Genomic DNA, 18911 nt, shown 5'->3' with positions numbered 1-18911 from the left:
AAACTGGTGGCAAATGGCATCTTGGCAGCTTCACGCTTGATTTTCCTCAATTCATGGGCAGTTATTTTGCGCCTTTTTTGCCCAGCACGCTTCTTGCGACCCTGTTGGCTATTTGCCATGAAACGCTTGATTGTTCGGTGATCACGCTTCAAAAGTTTGGCAATTTCAAGACTGCTGCACCCCTCTGCAAGACAGCTCACAATTGTGGACTTTTCAGAGCCCGTCAAATCTCTCTTCTGACCCGTTTTGCCAAAGGAAAGGAAGTTGCCTAATAATTAAGCACCCCTTATATAGGGTGTTGATGTCATTACACCGCACCCCTCCTCATTACAGAGATGCACATCACCGGATTTACTTAATTGGTAGTTGGCTCTCAGCCTATACAGCTTGGAGTAGGACGACATGTATAAAAAGCATCATGTGATCAAAACACTCATTTGCCTAATAATTCTGCACATAGTGTAATCTTGGACAACTCCTTTAAGAAAGTAGTATGATATTAGAAAAATAAAAAGTCTTCTTTCTTATGTTGACACTTTTGTCCATAGGTTGTGGAGCCACTTAGGTCAATTCTGCAATACAAAAAGTAACCTAACGGCAAGAGTGGCGCCAAAGGGCTGAGCTTCAACACTAACCTGGCCCAAAAAAAAGAAGTAAGCTGTGTAATAACAAATACAGCCTAAGTATAAGAGTGCAGTGAAGCTGCAATACCAGCTATAGCCTAAAGGCAAGAGTGGCGCTGTGGAGCTGAGCTGCAATACCAGCTATAGCCTAAAGGCATGAGTGGCGCTGTGGAGCTAAGCTGCAATACCAGATACAGCCTAAAGGCAAGAGTGGCGCTGTGGAGCTGAGCTGCAATACCAGCTATAGCCTAAAGGCATGAGTGGCGCTGTGGAGCTAAGCTGCAATACCAGATATAGCCTAAAGGCAAGAGTGGTGCTGTGGAGCTGAGCTGCAATACCAGCTATAGCCTAAAGGCAAGAGTGGCGCTGTGGAGCTGAGCTGCAATACCAGCTATAGCCTAAAGGCATGAGTGGCGCTGTGGAGCTGAGCTGCAATACCAGATACAGCCTAAAGGCAAGAGTGGCGCTGTGGAGCTAAGCTGCAATACCAGATACAGCCTAAAGGCAAGAGTGGTGCTGTGGAGCTGAGCTGCAATACCAGATATAGCCTAAAGGCAAGAGTGGCGCTGTGGAGCTGAGCTGCAATACCAGATATAGCCTAAAGGCAAGAGTGGCGCTGTGGAGCTGAGCTGCAATACCAGATATAGCCTAAAGGCAAGAGTGGCGCTGTGCTGCAATACCAGCTATAGCCTAAAGGCAAGAGTGGCGCTGTGCTGCAATACCAGCTATAGCCTAAAGGCAAGAGTAGCGCTGTGGAGCTGAGCTGCAATACCAGCTATAGCCTAAAGGCAAGAGTGGCGCTGTGGAGCTAAGCTGCAATACCAGCTATAGCCTAAAGGCAAGAGTGGCGCTGTGGAGCTGAGCTGCAATACCAGCTATAGCCTAAAGGCAAGAGTAGCGCTGTGGAGCTGAGCTGCAACACCAGATATAGCCTAAAAGCAAGAGTGGCGCTGTGGAGGTGAGCTGCAATACCAGATATAGCCTAAAGGCAAGAGTGGCGCTGTGCTGCAATACCAGCTGTAGCCTAAAGGCAAGAGTGGCGCTGTGGAGCTGAGCGGGCTTGCCATTTACAGCCTATGGACAGATTTCTGTGCCTCCTGGTCTCATTTTCAATACACCATTTTGACCTCTTCCTTGTGCCGTATGCAGTGTCACACCTCAATGTGGCCTCAGACCTCAGCACCGTTACTTACACTGCGTGTGGTTCCTTAAATCTCCCGACTTGCTGGATCTGGTACATCAGGTCGCCTCCGTTGACAAATTCCATAACAAAATAGAGTCGGTCCTGCAAAAAGTCACAAAAATGACGTGCATTAAAAAGACCTGCACCGAGACAAGTCTACAGAGAAGAGGACATCATCCCTCAGAGCTGCATTCATAGTGCTGCCCAGTTTTGCATTCAGGCAGGCAGGAGGCCAAACTGCAGGACCAGACACAGCCAAATGGGGGCAATGTGTTGGCGGCTCTGACGATTGGTGGGGGTCCCTGGAGTTGGACGTCCCCCAATTACGAACTGAGGGGGTTATAAGATGGAAACATATTGTTTAAAAAGGGGACGTCAGGAGCATACCATGGTCTGGAAGCAGGAGTGCAGCTGTGTGAGGAACGGCGGCTTCCCACCGATGGCCAGCACTCTCTTCTCCACCATTGTGCATTCAACGTCGTCGTCCTGAATCACCACATCTTTCTTCAGGATCTTTATTGCATACAGCTCGTCGGCCCCCTTCCTTTCCGCCAGTATCACCTGCGATTAGAGAGGCAAACGCTATCAGCATGAATCCTTCATTTCAGGAATCTCCAAGAATAAATACAGTTTGTTTTGCGGGAAAGTGAAGGTGAAGCGGTTAGAAATGCATTCAGCCTTTTCTAGGATCATTAAACCAGAAAATTGAAATGTTCTGATAGAGATCGGGGCGTTATGATATATTGTTCACCCGACTTTCCATGAACAGCACTGGAAAAAAAAATAAAAATAGAGCAGCTGTGTCTACAGAAAATACAAATCTGAATGAAGAATTAGAGTAAAAGACTGCCCCCTATGTCCCAAAGGAGCAGGAATCACTGTGCTGAGCTGTGCTCCTCGGGGGTGTGACCATTGCAATATACACTGGTGGCAAAGCCTTACTGGTGGTCACCTTACTAGAAGATGAACTTACTAAGTGCCATCAGCACTCACCAGTCCGAACGATGAGCAAAAGTCACTTTTCCAAGTTGTGTTCCTCGGGGGTGTGACCATTGTGATATTCATTGTTGAATAAGCCGTACTGGTGCTCACTTTACTAAAAGATTTACTTACCAGCTGCCATCAGCACTCGCTGGTCCTAGGGATGAGCAGGAGTCATTTTTGTGTTCCTCGGGGGTGTGACCATTTCAATATGCATTCGTGGCAAAACCATATTGGTGGTTGCCTTACTAGAAGATGAACTGCCATCAGCACTCGCTGGTCCTAAGGATGAGCAGGAGTCACTTTTCTGAGTTGTGCTCCTCGGGGATGTGACCATTGCAATATACACTGGTGACAAAGCCTTACTAGCGGTCACCTTATTGGAAGATGAACTTACTAAGTGCCATCAGCACTCACCAGTCCTAACAATGAGTAAAAGTCTCTTTTCCAAGTTGTGTTCCTTGGGGGTGTGACCATTGTGATATTCATTGTGTCAAAGCCGTACTGGTGCGCACTTTACTAGAAGATTTACTTTCTAGGTGCCATAAGCAGGAGTCACTTTTATGAGTTGTGCTCCTCAGGGGTGTGACAAGTGTGATATGCATTGGTGACAAAGCCGTACTGGTGCGCACTTTACTAGATTTACTTACTAGCTGCCATCAGCACTCACAGGTCCTAGGGATGAGCAGGAGTCACTTTTCCAAGTTGTGTTCCTCGGGGGTGTGACCATTGTGATATTCATTGTTGAATAAGCCGTACTGGTGCTCAATTTACTAAAAGATTTACTTACTAGCTGCCATCAGCACTCGCTGGTCCTAGGGATGAGCAGGAGTCACTTTTCTGAGCTGTGCTCCTCAGGGGTGTGGAAATTGTAGCCAATCAATTATTGTGCCACCTAAGCAGCTGACAATCTTGATTTCATGTTGATCTACACTACGGTTAAACCAATTAATGGCTGAAGAGGGAGTCCACCTCAGCCTGTTTTTTAGTGTATTAGGAGGGACGAAGAAGTAAAAAACTTGTTGGCGCTGAATATTTTTTGGTCAACTAATGCTTAATTTTGGCCTTTTACTCTTTTCTTTTAACTGAAAACCCTTTTTACAAATTCAAAGATTAAGGCTGTGTGCACACGCTGCAGATTTGGTGCAGAAATTTTCCGCATGAAATCTGCACCTTTTGGCAGAAAGACAATGAAAAAGGCATGCATGTTTAGTTCATTTTCAATGTGTTTTTTTTCCATGACTTTTTTTTGATGATGTCAATGGCTGGAAGGGCTAAAAAAACACAGGAAAAAAATGCCCCAACAACTGACATGCTGCAGATTTTTTTTGCTGCACCAAATCTGCAAGGAAAAAAAAAAAGCACTTCATAAAAATCTCGGACTTTGTTAACTGCAGGTTTCTACCAAAAAAAACAAACATTCAAAATCTGCATCAAAAAAATGCATTGTGTGCACATAGTCTAAGGCTACATGCACACGTAGCAGGTTTTTTCTGCACATAAATCTGCATCTCTTGGCAGGAAAAAAAAAAGTGTATTTTTGCGATGTTTATGCATTTATTCGTTCGTTTTTTTTATCTATTGAGATTGGAGAAAAATTGACATTCTGCTTTTTTTCAGCACCAAAATCTGCAAGGAAAAAAAAAGCAACGTGGGGACAACACTTCAGGATCCTCATAGACTTTACGCGGATGCGTTTTTTCTTGCAGTATTTATTAAAACGTGCAAGAAAAAAAAAAAAGCATGAAAAAAGCACGTGTGCACATAACCTAACAGTCTGCAGCGTCACCAGGCTCCATCTAGAAATCGCAGCAGTCGGTCAGCATTTTAAAGGGAACCACTCATCAGGATTTTCATATATAAAGTAAAGACAGTGCTATACTGGTGCTAGGATGCTGAATTTAACCATACCTTTTGTTCTGAGATTGGATGCTTTATTTCAGAAATATGTGCAAGTAAACTTCCAGCAATGCACTGCTATTTGATTCACAGGTGCAACAGGAAGGGAACAGGAAGGGAACATGTGGGTAAAGTCTTGCTATCTATTCCTGCCCATCTGCAACCAAAATTAACGTTTATGCTGACAACAGAGGGAGGCAGGTCAGGCAGGCAGACAGGGGCAGGAATAGATAGCAAGACCTGACGCACATATTCCCTTCCTGTTGCACCTGTCAAACAGCAGTGCATTGCTGGAACTTTACTTGCACATATTTCTGAAATAATATATTCAATCTCAGAACTGAAGGTATGCTTAGATTCAGCATCCTAGCGCCAGTATAGCACTGGCTTTACTTTATATATAAAAATCCTGTTGGCTGGCTCCCTTTAAGTGTCTATGGACAGGATTTAAAGCTGTGTACCAAAGAAAAAAAAAAGGGGAAAAAAAAATTAAAAATCTCAGACTGAACTTAATAAACTAATCATATATATTTTTAAACCTATTTAAAATAAATGCTCCTCGGGGGCGGGTATTTTTGAAATGCTCCACCCTCTGCCACTAAATGTATTGTTCTCAGCTTCCTAACTCAGGAGGATCAGGGAAAATAAAATTAATGCATCCAGGATGGCAAAAAGGAGATTATGTAGATATTTTTAAAACCTTTTTAAATTTAAATACAATAAAAACTCCCCAGGGGCAGGAATTTGGGTTAATTTACACATTCTGGCACTACATCTATTATTCACAGCTTCCTAACGCAGAAAGAAGCAGGGGAAATTAATGCTTTCAGGATGGCAAAAAGGAGATGTAGATATTTCTAAACCCATTTAGTTAAAATAAATGATCCTCAGGGGTGGGTATTTGAGTTAAGCTCCATTAAATCTATTGTTCTCAGCATCCTAACGCAGGAGGAGCAAGGAAAATAAAATTAATGCTTTCAGGATGGCAAAATAGAGATTATGTAGATAATTTTAAACCTATTTAGTTAAAAAATAATTCTCCTCGGAGGCGGGTATTAGGGTTAAACTCCACCCTCTGCAACTAAATGTATTGTTCTCAGCTTCCTAAAGTAGGAAGGCACAAAGAAAATAATCTATTTGCCATCCTGGAAGCATTAATTTTATTTCCCATGCTTTTTCCTGTGTTAGGAATTTGTGAGAACAGTAGATTTAGTGGCAGAGGGTGGAGCTTTAAATAAATGCGCCTCCTCAGGGGCAGGTATTTGTGTTAATGGAATAGATAAAAAAATATCTACATAATCTCATTTTTTTCCATCCTGGAAGCATTTTAAAACCTATTTAGCTACAATAAATGCTCCTAGGGGGTGGGTATTTGTGTTAAGCTCCTGCCACTAAATCTATTGTGCTTATCTTCCTAACACAGGAAGGAGCAGGGGAAATAAAATGAATACTTCCAGGATGGCTAAAAGGTGGTGTAAATATTTTTAAACCTATGTAGTCAAAATAAATGAACCTCGAGGGCGGGTATTAAGGTTAAGCACCACCCACTAACTATTGTTCTCAGCTTCCTAATGCAGAGGAAATAAAATGAATGCTTCCAGGATGGTAAAAAGAATATGTAGAAATTTATTTAGAATATATGATCCTCAGGGGCGGGTTTTGCATTAAGCACCACCCACTATTCTTCTCAACTTCCTAATGCAGAAGTAGAGGAAATAAAATAACTGCTTCCAGGATGGTAGAAAGAATATGTAGATATTTGAAATTTATTTAAAATAAATGATCCTCGGGGCGGGTACTTGTGTTAAGCCACACCCTCTCCCACAAAATCCATTGTTCTCAGTGTCCTAGGGAAATAAAATGAATGCTTCCAAGATGGCAAAAAAAGAGATTATGGTCCAATTTTTAACACTTAAAACTGCAATGTGAAAGAAAAAAAGATTATTGCGAGATTCCTCCCTCTTTAAATTACCGTATTTTTCGGCCCATAAGACGCACTTTTTTCCCCCCAAATGTTGGGGGAAAGTGGGGGTGCGTCTTATGGTCTGATTATAGGGCTGTGGGGAATGAGCAGGCTGTAGCAGTCTGCCGTGACCACGTGGACCCGCTCATTTAATATGCACGCCCATCATCTCTCAGCGCTGAAGCCGGCACTGACAGGTGGGGTGGGGTAATAGGCGGGGGATAAACAGCTGGCCCGCACGATCACCCCTGGCAACTGCAGCCTGGAGTGATCATGTGCGGCTGTATTCACTGCTCCCCGCACATCATCATCAGTGCGGGGGGCAGTGAATCAGTGTACTCACCGTCCCCATGCAGCACCGTGATCTCCTGTCCTGTGCCGGTCAGCTGACTTGCGTGGAGGCTAGCGGGGCGCACACCAATGACGTCATCGCTATGCGCACGTGTCCTCACGCAGCCGTCGGCACAGACCGGAGGATATCGCGATGCTGCAGCCTGCAGGGGAACGGGGGACGGCTGCCGCTGACATAGACGGTAAGAGGAGCGGTGCTGCAGGGAGTGAGGTGAGGTAAGGTGAGTATGAACGCACATGAGCAGCATGGGGAGCACATGAGCAGCATGGGAAGCACATGAGCAGCATGGGAAGCACAGGAGCAGCATGGGAAGCACAGGAGCAGCATGGGAAGCACAGGAGCAGCATGGGAAGCACAGGAGCAGCATGGGAAGCACAGGAGCAGCATGGGAAGCACAGGAGCAGCATGGGAAGCACAGGAGCAGCATGGGGAGCACATGAGCAGCATGGGAAGCACATGAGCAGCATGGGAAGCACATGAGCAGCATGGGAAGCACATGAGCAGCATGGGAAGCACATGAGCAGCATGGGAAGCACATGAGCAGCATGGGAAGCACAGGAGCAGCATGGGAAGCACAGGAGCAGCATGGGAAGCACAGGAGCAGCATGGGAAGCACAGGAGCAGCATGGGAAGCACAGGAGCAGCATGGGGAGCACAGGAGCAGCATGGGGAGCACATGAGCAGCATGGGGAGCACATGAGCAGCATGGGGAGCACATGAGCAGCATGGGGAGCACATGAGCAGCATGGGGAGCACATGAGCAGCATGGGGAGCACATGAGCAGCATGGGGAGCAAATGAGCAGCATGGGGAGCACATGAGCAGCATGGGGAGCACATGAGCAGCATGGGGAGAACATGAGCAGCATGGGGAGCACATGAGCAGCATGGGGAGCACATGAGCAGCATGGGGAGCACATGAGCAGCATGGGGAGCACATGAGCAGCATGGGGAGCACATGAGCAGCATGGGAAGCACATGAGCAGCATGGGAAGCACATGAGCAGCATGGGAAGCACATGAGCAGCATGGGAAGCACATGAGCAGCATGGGAAGCATAGGAGCAGGACATTACCCCCATAACAGTGTCAGCAGCAGATCCTCGCCCCATAACAGTGTGTCATGACCACATTTTTTGCTTAAAATTTTATTTTCCTATTTTCCTCCTCTTAAACCAGGGTGCATCTTATGGTCAGGTGAGTCTTATAGTCCGAAAAATACGGTATGCATTTCATTTTGTGAACCATATTAGGCATTTGAAAAGACTGAAAAAGATCACATCAAAGCCTCCAGGATGATATTTTTTTTTGGGGGGAGGGGGTTAAAATTCACTTTATAAGTGAGAAATTTATGGCAGAACATAATGGGATATTGGATGTGAAGATTCCGCGTCGCGGTAAAATAAGACGGCCGTTATCTGCGATCAGAGTCAGAAGAGGGAAATGACAGAACGGCTGCCAGCGCGCTACCTGCTAGCTCTCACACAAGACAATGAGCCCATCTCAGGCAGGTGAGGAGCGGCGGCTAATCAGGGCCCGCAGCCCTCCAAATGCTCATTTGCATATTTATAATGTTCTGTCACCCGCTTTTCTCCCCTTTTTTTAATAATGTTTTCCTTTATGTTTGCTCAATTAAAGAAGAGAATCTGTGAGAGTGCGGCCATTATTCCCCCAGCTGCTGTACGCCTCCCCCCGGATGGCAGATTAGGTGCTCGCCGGCTGCAATAAACAGGACAAGCTCCGCTGATGAATGCGCTCGCCGGCTTTTGTTTTGCACATTAAAGTGCTCCCAATTCTAGTCACCGGCCTGCAGCGCCTCTTTTGTGTTATAGACTCTTTAACTCTTTGCGGGTGGGAGTCGACAATCTGGTTGCTGCATCGTTGGGGGGGAGGGGGATCCCGAAAATCCAGCAATTTTGTAATTTTTTTTTCCCATCGGATGCAAAATTCTCATTCTAAAGTGAACAGATGTGGGTTCAGCAGAGAACACAATTACCTTTGTAAATGAATACACCTCATTAGGGAAACTTTTTTTTTCCCTATTCAACAATAAAAAAAAATTAAAAAAAAAAGGATTTTCCTAGAAAAACAGGTGTAACGGACCAAATAAGCGAAAAGCTCATTCTGCACCCGCCGCACGTATAAAGCCAGAATGTAACAGAACTCACCAACTGCAAATATTTAGTTTTTTCCCCCCCAAATATTAGGGAATTGTGCTATTAGCAATTGCCCCATGTAATTCTATCAACCAACTTTCTCCTTTTAGAGGGATTGATTTACATTAAAAGTATTCAGTCACTCTCCATAACAGCTTAGGGACCACTGAAATATATGCTATCAAGAGTGTGTGTGTGTGTGTGTGTGTGTGTGTGTGTGTGTGTGTGTGTGTGTGTGTGTGTGTGTGTGGTCTTTTTGCTCGCCTGTAGTTTGCCTTCCCCTAATGATTTGCTCTCTTGTATTCTCGTGAGGGACTATGAGATAGCAGGACCCGAAGCTGACCCTCAAACCCTATGCTATCCCTAATCTCAGGGATACCCCTAAAGGTGGGGATGTCTGAGCCGCCTTCCTGGCCCTACTCCTGACTAGCTCTAATCTTATAGCCCCTTCCCCAGGGGGAGCTGGGACAGGAGCGTGACTTAACCCCCAAAAATAGACAAACAGGGGAAACCAAAACTATGCCACACATCACGCACACAGAAAGGTATAACCCTCAGACTAGGGGGCGCTGTGCAATCCCTATTCTCAGAGATATCTCTAATGGTGGGGGATGTCTGAGCCATCTTCCTTGCCCTGCTCCTGATCAGTGCTAGATCTTATAGCCTCACCCCTCCCCCTCAAGCGGCCAGGACAGGAGTAGGATTTAACCCACAGATATAAAAAAAAACAGGGTAACCAAAACTCTTTCAAACAGCATGAACACACAGAGGTATAATACAATAAGAGATTAGGAGGAAAACAAGACAACGGGTAACTCCGCAACAACACCAAGCACAAACCAACTTGTTCTCCAGCAACTCACAGACCAACACAGTATAAACTATAGTTGGCATAGGTGGAAGATTTCCTCCAGCCTAAAAATGCATTGGCTTTCTTACAACATGTGGTCAAAGAAGCTTAACTATGAGAGGTTAACTCTTGCTATCCTGTCTATGAATCAGCAGACAGCAGGTCGACGCCCATGGATGCTTGAGTCAATAAGAAACACCAGAAAAACCATCGGACGGAGTGTCAGACTCTGCAGTGTGAGCAGAGCCTGAGGCCGCCATAACAGTCTGCGTGTTGTGTGTAAAACTAGGTGACAAGTATTTCTCAAGAACATTCTTAATTACCGAAAAAAATACATTTTGTGCAATACAGTAAGGGTATAGACAAAAATGAAGGGAGAGGAGGGAGAAGCAGCTGCAGGTTTTCATTGAAATAGTTATACTTTCTGATTGACTTGTTCTCTTCTGCTATTTGTAAGTGATGTTGGATCATGGAAAAGCTGGGTGATAACTAGAAAGTTCACTCTATTACTTGGGAAATCTAGTTCTTTAGCCCTGCGGTACAGCCAGGAAGATCTGCCATTCGAGAGTCTGGAGGTGGAAGGACATCCGTTTACTTATGTTTTTAGGAGAGGGATACACAATGTGTTCATCCAGCGGTTTGTTTCCTTACAAAGGAGGCAGGAGCCGCGCTGGAAACCGTTTACATTCGCAGGAGCCGCGCTGGAAACCGTTTACATTCATCACCTCCACGGATTTCAATGGATTGTGTTTCCAGTCCCCGTGGGTGTTCAGGGGTCAAGTGAAAGGCACAGTCCAAAGAGAGTATTGATATTTATTTTCCCGAGCTGTGCGCTCTCTTCCCCTCTCACAGGACTGCTGCTGAGAAGAACGCATCTTAAACAAAAAACAGTCAAAAAGGATTTTCTTTTTTTCCCACTATGGTGAAGGTAACAAAAAGACAAGGAAAGGAGGAGACAGAAGACCAGCAACAATAAGAGGGACGGTGAGCAAAAGAAGAAAAGGTAACAAGAGTACGAAAATTGGAGTCGATTAAAAAAAAAAAAAAAGCATGCGCAGAGGTGGCGAGAAGGAGGGCGAGCGCGCCCAGAGGCGGGGGGAAGGAGGGCGAGCGCGCCCAGAGGCGGGGAGAAGGAGGGCGAGCGCGCCCAGAGGCGGGGGGAAGGAGGGCGAGCGCGCCCAGAGGTGGGGGGAAGGAGAGCGAGCGCGCCCAGAGGTGGGGAGAAGGAGAGCGAGCGCGCCCAGAGGTGGGGAGAAGGAGGGCGAGCGCGCCCAGAGGTGGGGAGAAGGAGGGCGAGCGCGCCCAGAGGTGGGGAGGAGGGGGGCGAGCGCGCCCAGAGGTGGGGAGGAGGGGGGGCGAGCGCGCCCAGAGGTGGGGAGAAGGAGGGCGAGCGCGCCCAGAGGTGGCGAGAAGGAAGGCGAGCGCGCCCAGAGGTGGCGAGAAGGAGGGCAAGCGCGCCCAGAGGTGGCAAGAAGGAGGGCAAGCGCGCCCAGAGGTGGCGAGAAGGAGAGAGAGCGCGCCCAGAGGTGGGGGAGGAGGGCGAGCGCGCCCAGAGGTGGCGAGAAGGAAGGCGAGCGCGCCCAGAGGTGGCGAGAAGGAGGGCGAGCGCGCCCAGAGGTGGCGAGAAGGAGGGCGAGCGCGCCCAGAGGTGGCGAGAAGGAGAGAGAGCGCGCCCAGAGGTGGCGAGAAGGAGAGAGAGCGCGCCCAGAGGTGGCGAGAAGGAGAGAGAGCGCGCCCAGAGGTGGCGAGAAGGAGAGAGAGCGCGCCCAGAGGTGGCGAGAAGGAGGGCGAGCGCGCCCAGAGGTGGCGAGAAGGAGGGCGAGCGCGCCCAGAGGTGGCGAGAAGGAGGGCGAGCGCGCCCAGAGGTGGCGAGAAGGAGGGCAAGCGCCCAGAGGTGGCGAGAAGGAGGGCGAGCGCGCCCAGAGGTGGCGAGAAGGAGGGCGAGCGCGCCCAGAGGCGGCGAGGAGGAAGGCGAGCATGCGCAGAGGTAGGGAGAAGGAGCGTGAGGAGGGCAAGCGTGCGCAGAGGTGGGGAGAAGGAGCGCAAGCAGAGGTGGGGAGGAGGAAGGCGAGCGTGCGCAGAGGTGGGGAGAAGGAGCGCGAGCGTGCGCAGAGGTGGGGAGGAGGAGGGCGAGCGTGCGCAGAGGTGGGGAGGAGGAGGGCGAGCGTGCGCAGAGGTGGGGAGGAGGAGGGCGAGCGTGCGCAGAGGTGGGGAGGAGGGCGAGCGTGCGCAGAGGTGGGGAGGAGGAGGGCGAGCGTGCGCAGAGGTGGGGAGGAGGAGGGCGAGCGTGCGCAGAGGTGGGGAGGAGGAGGGCGAGCGTGCGCAGAGGTGGGGAGGAGGAGGGCGAGCGTGCGCAGAGGTGGGGAGGAGGAGGGCGAGCGTGCGCAGAGGTGGGGAGGAGGAGGGCGAGCGTGCGCAGAGGTGGGGAGGAGGAGGGCGAGCGTGCGCAGAGGTGGGGAGGAGGATTGCGAGCGTGCGCAGAGGTGGGGAGGAGGAGGGCGAGCGTACGCAGAGGTGGGGAGGAGGAGGGCGAGCGTGCACAACAGGTGGGGAGGAGGAGGGCGAGCGCGCCCAGAGGTAGGGAGGCGGGCCATCATGAACAGAGGTGGGGAGAAGGAGGGCGAGCGCGCCCAGAGGTGGGGAGAAGGAGGGCGAGCGCGCCCAGAGGTAGGGAGGCGGGCCATCATGAACAGAGGTGGGGAGGAGGGCGAGCATGCACAGAGATGACAAAGAAGGGCAAGCATGAAGGGGGAATAATGATTATGTACAGAAGAGGGGATAACAGTCTAAAAACACAAAAAAGGGAGAAAGAATGGGAGCATGCACAGAGGGAAATAAATGCGGATATCCTTTACAGGACGGGCATCTTCTTACATCTTGCAATAGAATTATTGTATTGTCAGTTACATGTCACTCACTTTGCCAAAGCTTCCTTTACCCAAAACCTTCAGAAAGTTGAAATCTGACGCTTTTACTCGGTCTCTGTTTCCATTGCTGTCAATTTTGGCCACTGGATTTGACACTTTCTCTTCTGCCGCTTTGTTGCTGGGGCCAATTTTGGCTCTCTAAAAGAAATAAAGCATGTTACCTCTAAAACACACCAGCACAGGAGCTGGAAAAGATCAGATGCTTGCAAATATGCACATATCCTTTAAGATCAACGCAAGATTATCAAAAGCAAGTTCTACAAATATCTATTACACTTCAAGATTTAAAGGGACTTTGCCACCAGGTTTTTACTATGTAATCTGAGAGCAGAATGATGTAGGGGCCGAGAGCCGGATTCCAGTGATGGGTCACTTCCTAGTCTGCATGCCGTCATTTTGATACAATCCCAGTTTTTTCTGCTGCAGATCTCTGAATGCTGAGCTGTGTAGACCCCGCCCACACCACTGATTGGCTGCTTTCTCTGTATCAGTACTGGGGGCAGGGTCACACAGGAGGACTAGGAGGCACCTAGTTCTGTAGTGATTATCTCCTGCTGATTTGATGGAAACAGAAGCGCATAGCCGAATAAGTGATACATCGCTGGACTCAGGGTTTCAGCCCCTACATACTGCTGCTCTCAGATTACATAGCAAAAATATGCTGGCAGATTCCTTTTAAATCTTTTTCTTGGAATCGGATAAAAATGTAATGTTTTTACTATTTACCGACAGTTTGAAAACCAGGATGTCAGAAAGGTCTATAAATTTAGCATAACACCAACATCAGATAAAGGGGGCGGACATCTGTGACCCTTTGTGATTGAAGAGCAGTTAGGAAAATGCTGCCCCACTTTTATAACTGCTCATTTTTTTTTTTTTTGGGGGGAGGGGGCACGTGGTCGGCCATTGACTGTACTGCGACAAAGTGTAAGTTCTCAGGCGGAGAGCTGCATGAACGGATTTCCACTGCTATAGGAGCCGCAAGCAGTCGGGGCATGCTGGGAGTTGTAGTTTTGCAACAGCTGGCGAGCCACAGGCTGGAGAAGATCCTGGGAGCCGGGATATGACATTTCTCAGGCCTCGTGTGCAGATCAACGTCCCATTGCGGAGTTCGGGAGCCCCTGCTGCGCCCCTCTAATTGCCTCCGTGGCGCTGTAATTGGCAGGCTTTGGCTTTTGGACATGGCGCGCTTCTGCTGATTTTCTCTTTTAATTTCTGGAGATGCTGCCATATTGAGACGGCAGCAGAGAGTTCAGTCTGCCATGAAATTCCATTAGCCCCGATTCTGAGCTCTTCAATTTGTGTGTTGCTCACAGCTCCCGCAGATAACAGGCTCCTGAGCAATCTCTCCGCCGCAGCCCCAGCTAATTTGTTATGGCAAGGCTGTTTGCACCCCTTTCAAGGTCACCTGCAGACTCGGCTTAAAGCCCCAGCGCTGCCAGAAAACAAGCAAACAATATCCTGCTCCTAAAATTAATAAAAAAATATATAGGGGGTACAGGAATCCAACAAAAATACCCTCTGCCTATTCTGCACAGGGAAGCCATGCTGTCCGAGGCACAACGATCGCGGTCACAGGGATCACAAAACGGCTTAGGGTTGCAGGGGGCCCGCCGCACATCCAGTTGAAATGCATTGCGGTGCAGAGACCTGTCGGGTCCCTGCACTGAGATACACACGGCCAGCCGCAGCGGTCATCTGCATCCCCATGATTGAGGTGGTGCATGGCAATGACATCAGGCATTGTCAAAGAAAGGATGCCGATGAAAGCTGCCAGCCATTGCAGGCCGGCTATGGTGGAGGACACCATGCAGCGTGGTAATGGGCACGGTGGCAAGTACAGTATATACCAGGAGGAGGACAATATATACCAGGAGGGCCCAGAAGAGGAACATACATACCAGAAGGAGGACTATATACCAGGAGGGGCATATATACCAGGATGGGGGGGCATGTATACCAGGATGGGGGGGATGGGACATATATACCAGTATGGAGGGGGGGGAACATATATACCAGGATGGGGGGGACGGGACATATATACCAGTATGGAGGGGGGGGGGGGGCACATATATACCAGGATGGGGGGGAACATATATACCAGGATGGGGGGGCGGGACATATATAGCAGTATGGAGGGGGGGGAGCATATATACCAGGATGAAAGGGGGGGAGCATATATACCAGGATGGGGGGGACACATATATACCAGGATGGGGGGGGACACATATATACCAGGATGGGGGGGGGCACACATATATACCAGGATGGAGGGGGGGGGGGACACATATACCAGGATGGAGGGGGGGGAACACACACATATATACCAGGATGGATGGGGGGGGGGGGACATATATACCAGGATGGGGGGGGGGGGGGACACATATATACCAGGATGGTGGAGGACACATATATACCAGGATGGTGGGGGACACATATATACCAGGATGGTGGGGGACACATATATACCAGGATGGTGGGGGACACATATATACCAGGATGGGGGGACATATATACCAGGATGGGGAACATATATACCAGGAAGGAGCCCAGGATGGGGTACATTAGAACTGGATGGGGGACATGACTACATAATGTGGGGGGCATCATGTATGGCTATATAGGATTTAGAACACAATGTATACATGCATCTGACTAACGTGCAGGGATGGGGGGGGTCCCAGGTCCAAATTTTGCACCTGGGCCCATCAAACTGTAGTTACGTCAATGCATAGTCTAGTGCATTAGTCTGCACACAAACACCCTTACTTGCTTATTTGGAGGTCCTAAACTGGTTAAGTTGCACCTGCTACTCCCATAGAAGTCAAAAGGAGAGAGGTGTGCAAACTCAGACCTGGCAGCAAGCGACAAGGTCAGATTTTCAAGATGGATTCAGATCCCACGGCTCAAACCTAATAGACATTTACCACCATTTTATAGCTAGAAACATCATTTATAGGTTAAAAAAATGTTCATTTGTTATCATACTATTTCAAAGCTAAAAAAAATAAAAATAAATACTACCTATAGTCACCACTAGAGGGAGCTCAGTGCATAAGTCCAATGTATGCACATTATACAGTGAGCTCCCTCTAGTGGTGGCTTCCAATAACCAATATGTCATCATTTAGCTAAAAGTTAAAGTAGGGAATTTGGAAAGTGGAGCCTCAATAGCTACAAGACGTTAATCAGCACAGAATCACAGACTTGTTCCAAAAGCTACTGCCAAGAACATAGTTTCTGCATCAAAAGAAGGAAACTTTCACGTATCATGAAATTCTCTACTATCCCAGTTCCCCTTTTCATGTAAGTTTGGGGTGGGAACGATCTCCAGCCCTGTCCTCTTTGATTTTTTTTCCTATCAAAAGAAATATTCGGCTTTAAACCAGAGCAGAGCTATAAGTAATAAGCCGCGCAAAGCTCTATGAAGACAAATTGCTTTGGATGCCCAGAATGTGCCAGCGAGCCCTTCAATGCAGGCCGCCTCTGGAGCTGCTTAACAAGGGTTCTGCTGGGTTTTTTCACATTTTTTTTTTTATATATATATCATTTATCAAGACCGGAGCAGGAACTTCAAACGCCCATCCACTGCCGCGCCGCCGCCGGGAGCCGCTGCTTAAATAATGTTCCTGGGGATTAGAGACAGAAGAAAAAATGAGAACTGAGCCTGATCTGACAAGCTGCAGAGCGCGGTCCCTAGCTGCACTCTCCCCACAATGAAATATTCATCTGTGATCACTTCTGACAGCAACATGGAAATCCGCAACCAATACACCCGCTGCAATGGCAGGACGCCGATGCCAGGGTCCTCTCTGCACCCAGGAAGACATGGCAGCCGGAGCAATGTCCTCTGGAGAAGACTGCACCCAAGAAGACATGGCAGCCGGAGCAATGTCCTCTGGAGAAGACCACCCAGGAAGACATGGCGGCCGGAGCAATGTCCTCTGGAGAAGACTGCACCCAGGAAGACATGGCGGCAGGGGCAATGTCCTCTGGAGAAGACTGCACACAGGATGACATGGCGGCCGGTGTCCTCTGGAGAAGACCGCACCCCAAGAAGACATGGCAGCCGGCGCAATGTCCTCCGGAGAAGACTGCACCCAGGAAGACATGGCAGCCGGAGCAATGTCCTCCGGAGAACACTGCACCCAGGAAGACATGGCGGCCGGAGCAATGTCCTCCGGAGAAGACTGCACCCAGGAAGACATGGCGGCCGGAGCAATGTCCTCCGGAGAAGACTGCACCCAGGAAGACATGGCGGCCGGAGCAATGTCCTCCGGAGAAGACTCCACCCAGGAAGACATGGCGGCCGGAGCAATGTCCTCCGGAGAACACTGCACCCAGGAAGACATGGCGGCCGGAGCAATGTCCTCCGGAGAACACTGCACCCAGGAAGACATGGCGGCCGGAGCAATGTCCTCCGGAGAAGACTCCACCCAGGAAGACATGGCGGCCGATGCAATGTCCTCCGGAGAAGACTCCACCCAGGAAGACATGGCGGCCGGAGCAATGTCCTCTGGAGAAGACTGCACCCAGGAAGACATGGCGGCCGGAGCAATGTCCTCGGAGAAGACTGCACTCAGGAAGACATGGCGGCCGGCGCAATGTCCTCGGAGAAGACTGCACCCAGGAAGACATGGCAGCCGGCGCAATGTCCTCCGGAGAAGACTCCACCCATGGGCTCCCTAGATGTAGCTGAATTCCAGTTATTGTACATTGGGAATATAAAGTGGCGCTCCGACTGAGTATACCGATAACTGCAGACAAATTGATCTGATTTGAGAGATAAATTAATCCACACTATCTACCACTAGGGGTCTCCCTTCTGTCTACAGGAAGTGGCAGGCGGGCCCCGTCTCTACAGGAAGTGGCAGGCGGGCCCCGTCTCTACAGGAAGTGGCAGGCGGGCCCCGTCTCTACAGGAAGTGGCAGGCGGGCCCCGTCTCTACAGGAAGTGGCAGGCGGGCCCCGTCTCTACAGGAAGTGGCAGGCGGGCCCCGTCTCTACAGGAAGTGGCAGGCGGGCCCCGTCTCTACAGGAAGTGGCAGGCGGGCCCCGTCTCTACAGGAAGTGGCAGGCGGGCCCCGTCTCTACAGGAAGTGGCAGGCGGGCCCCGTCTCTACAGGAAGTGGCAGGCGGGCCCCGTCTCTACAGGAAGTGGCAGGCGGGCCCCGTCTCTACAGGAAGTGGCAGGCGGGCCCCGTCTCTACAGGAAGTGGCAGGCGGGCCCCGTCTCTACAGGAAGTGGCAGGCGGGCCCCGTCTCTACAGGAAGTGGCAGGCGGGCCCCGTCTCTACAGGAAGTGGCAGGCGGGCCCCGTCTCTACAGGAAGTGGCAGGCGGGCCCCGTCTCTACAGGAAGTGGCAGGCGGGCCCCGTCTCTACAGGAAGTGGCAGGCGGGCCCCGTCTCTACAGGAAGTGGCAGGCGGGCCCCGTCTCTACAGGAAGTGGCAGGCGGGCCCCGTCTCTACAGGAAGTGGCAGGCGGGCCCCGTCTCTACAGGAAGTGGCAGGCGGGCCCCGTCTCTACAGGAAGTGGCAGGCGGGCCCCGTCTCTACAGGAAGTGGCAGGCGGGCCCCGTCTCTACAGGAAGTGGCAGGCGGGCCTCTCTCTACAGGAAGTAGAGGGTTGGCCTATTTTCAGTTCGGGCAGGCAATTCCATGGACAATGGCATGTGCAAAGCATGCTGGGAATTGAGGTTAGAAAGTTCCTACTCCTATAGTGCTGGTAGAATGCTGACCAAGAACAGCACACAAAAAGAATCAATTCATATTGAAGTGGAGCATGCCCATAAAGTGCTTATTAAAAACAAACTCTTGACAATAGCCTGTAGGTGGTTTTGCAAGATTCATCACTTCAATGTTTTTATTCGAAATACCGAAGACTGTTGTGATCTTTGCTTGCAGTCAGTGAATGGAAATATTAGGGTTAAGGGAATTTTTCAGTAGAGGATCTGACTGTTCATTGAGAAAACAGAGAAG

The 18911-nt window shown here is 49.6% G+C and overlaps 1 protein-coding gene across 2 annotated transcripts in view; it reads right to left on the bottom strand.

Moving 5' to 3' along the window:
- Nucleotides 1-18911, bottom strand: part of PRKCB (protein kinase C beta) — a 210484-nt gene that overhangs the window by 35356 nt on the left and 156217 nt on the right. For both annotated transcript variants that reach the window (XM_075318130.1, XM_075318129.1), the window contains exons 9-11: nucleotides 12922-13068; nucleotides 2194-2367; nucleotides 1817-1908 (exon numbers count right to left, since the gene is read on the bottom strand). In XM_075318130.1, the coding sequence (XP_075174245.1) occupies nucleotides 1817-1908; nucleotides 2194-2367; nucleotides 12922-13068 (413 nt within the window). The remainder of the gene's footprint in view (nucleotides 1-1816; nucleotides 1909-2193; nucleotides 2368-12921; nucleotides 13069-18911) is intronic.

This window comes from Anomaloglossus baeobatrachus, chromosome 7 (genome assembly GCF_048569485.1).
Source record: "Anomaloglossus baeobatrachus isolate aAnoBae1 chromosome 7, aAnoBae1.hap1, whole genome shotgun sequence".
In the NCBI taxonomy this organism is placed as follows: domain Eukaryota; kingdom Metazoa; phylum Chordata; class Amphibia; order Anura; family Aromobatidae; genus Anomaloglossus; species Anomaloglossus baeobatrachus.
The sequence above is the reverse complement of the archived record's forward strand: the minus strand, read 5'-3'. Positions and strand labels throughout refer to the sequence as shown.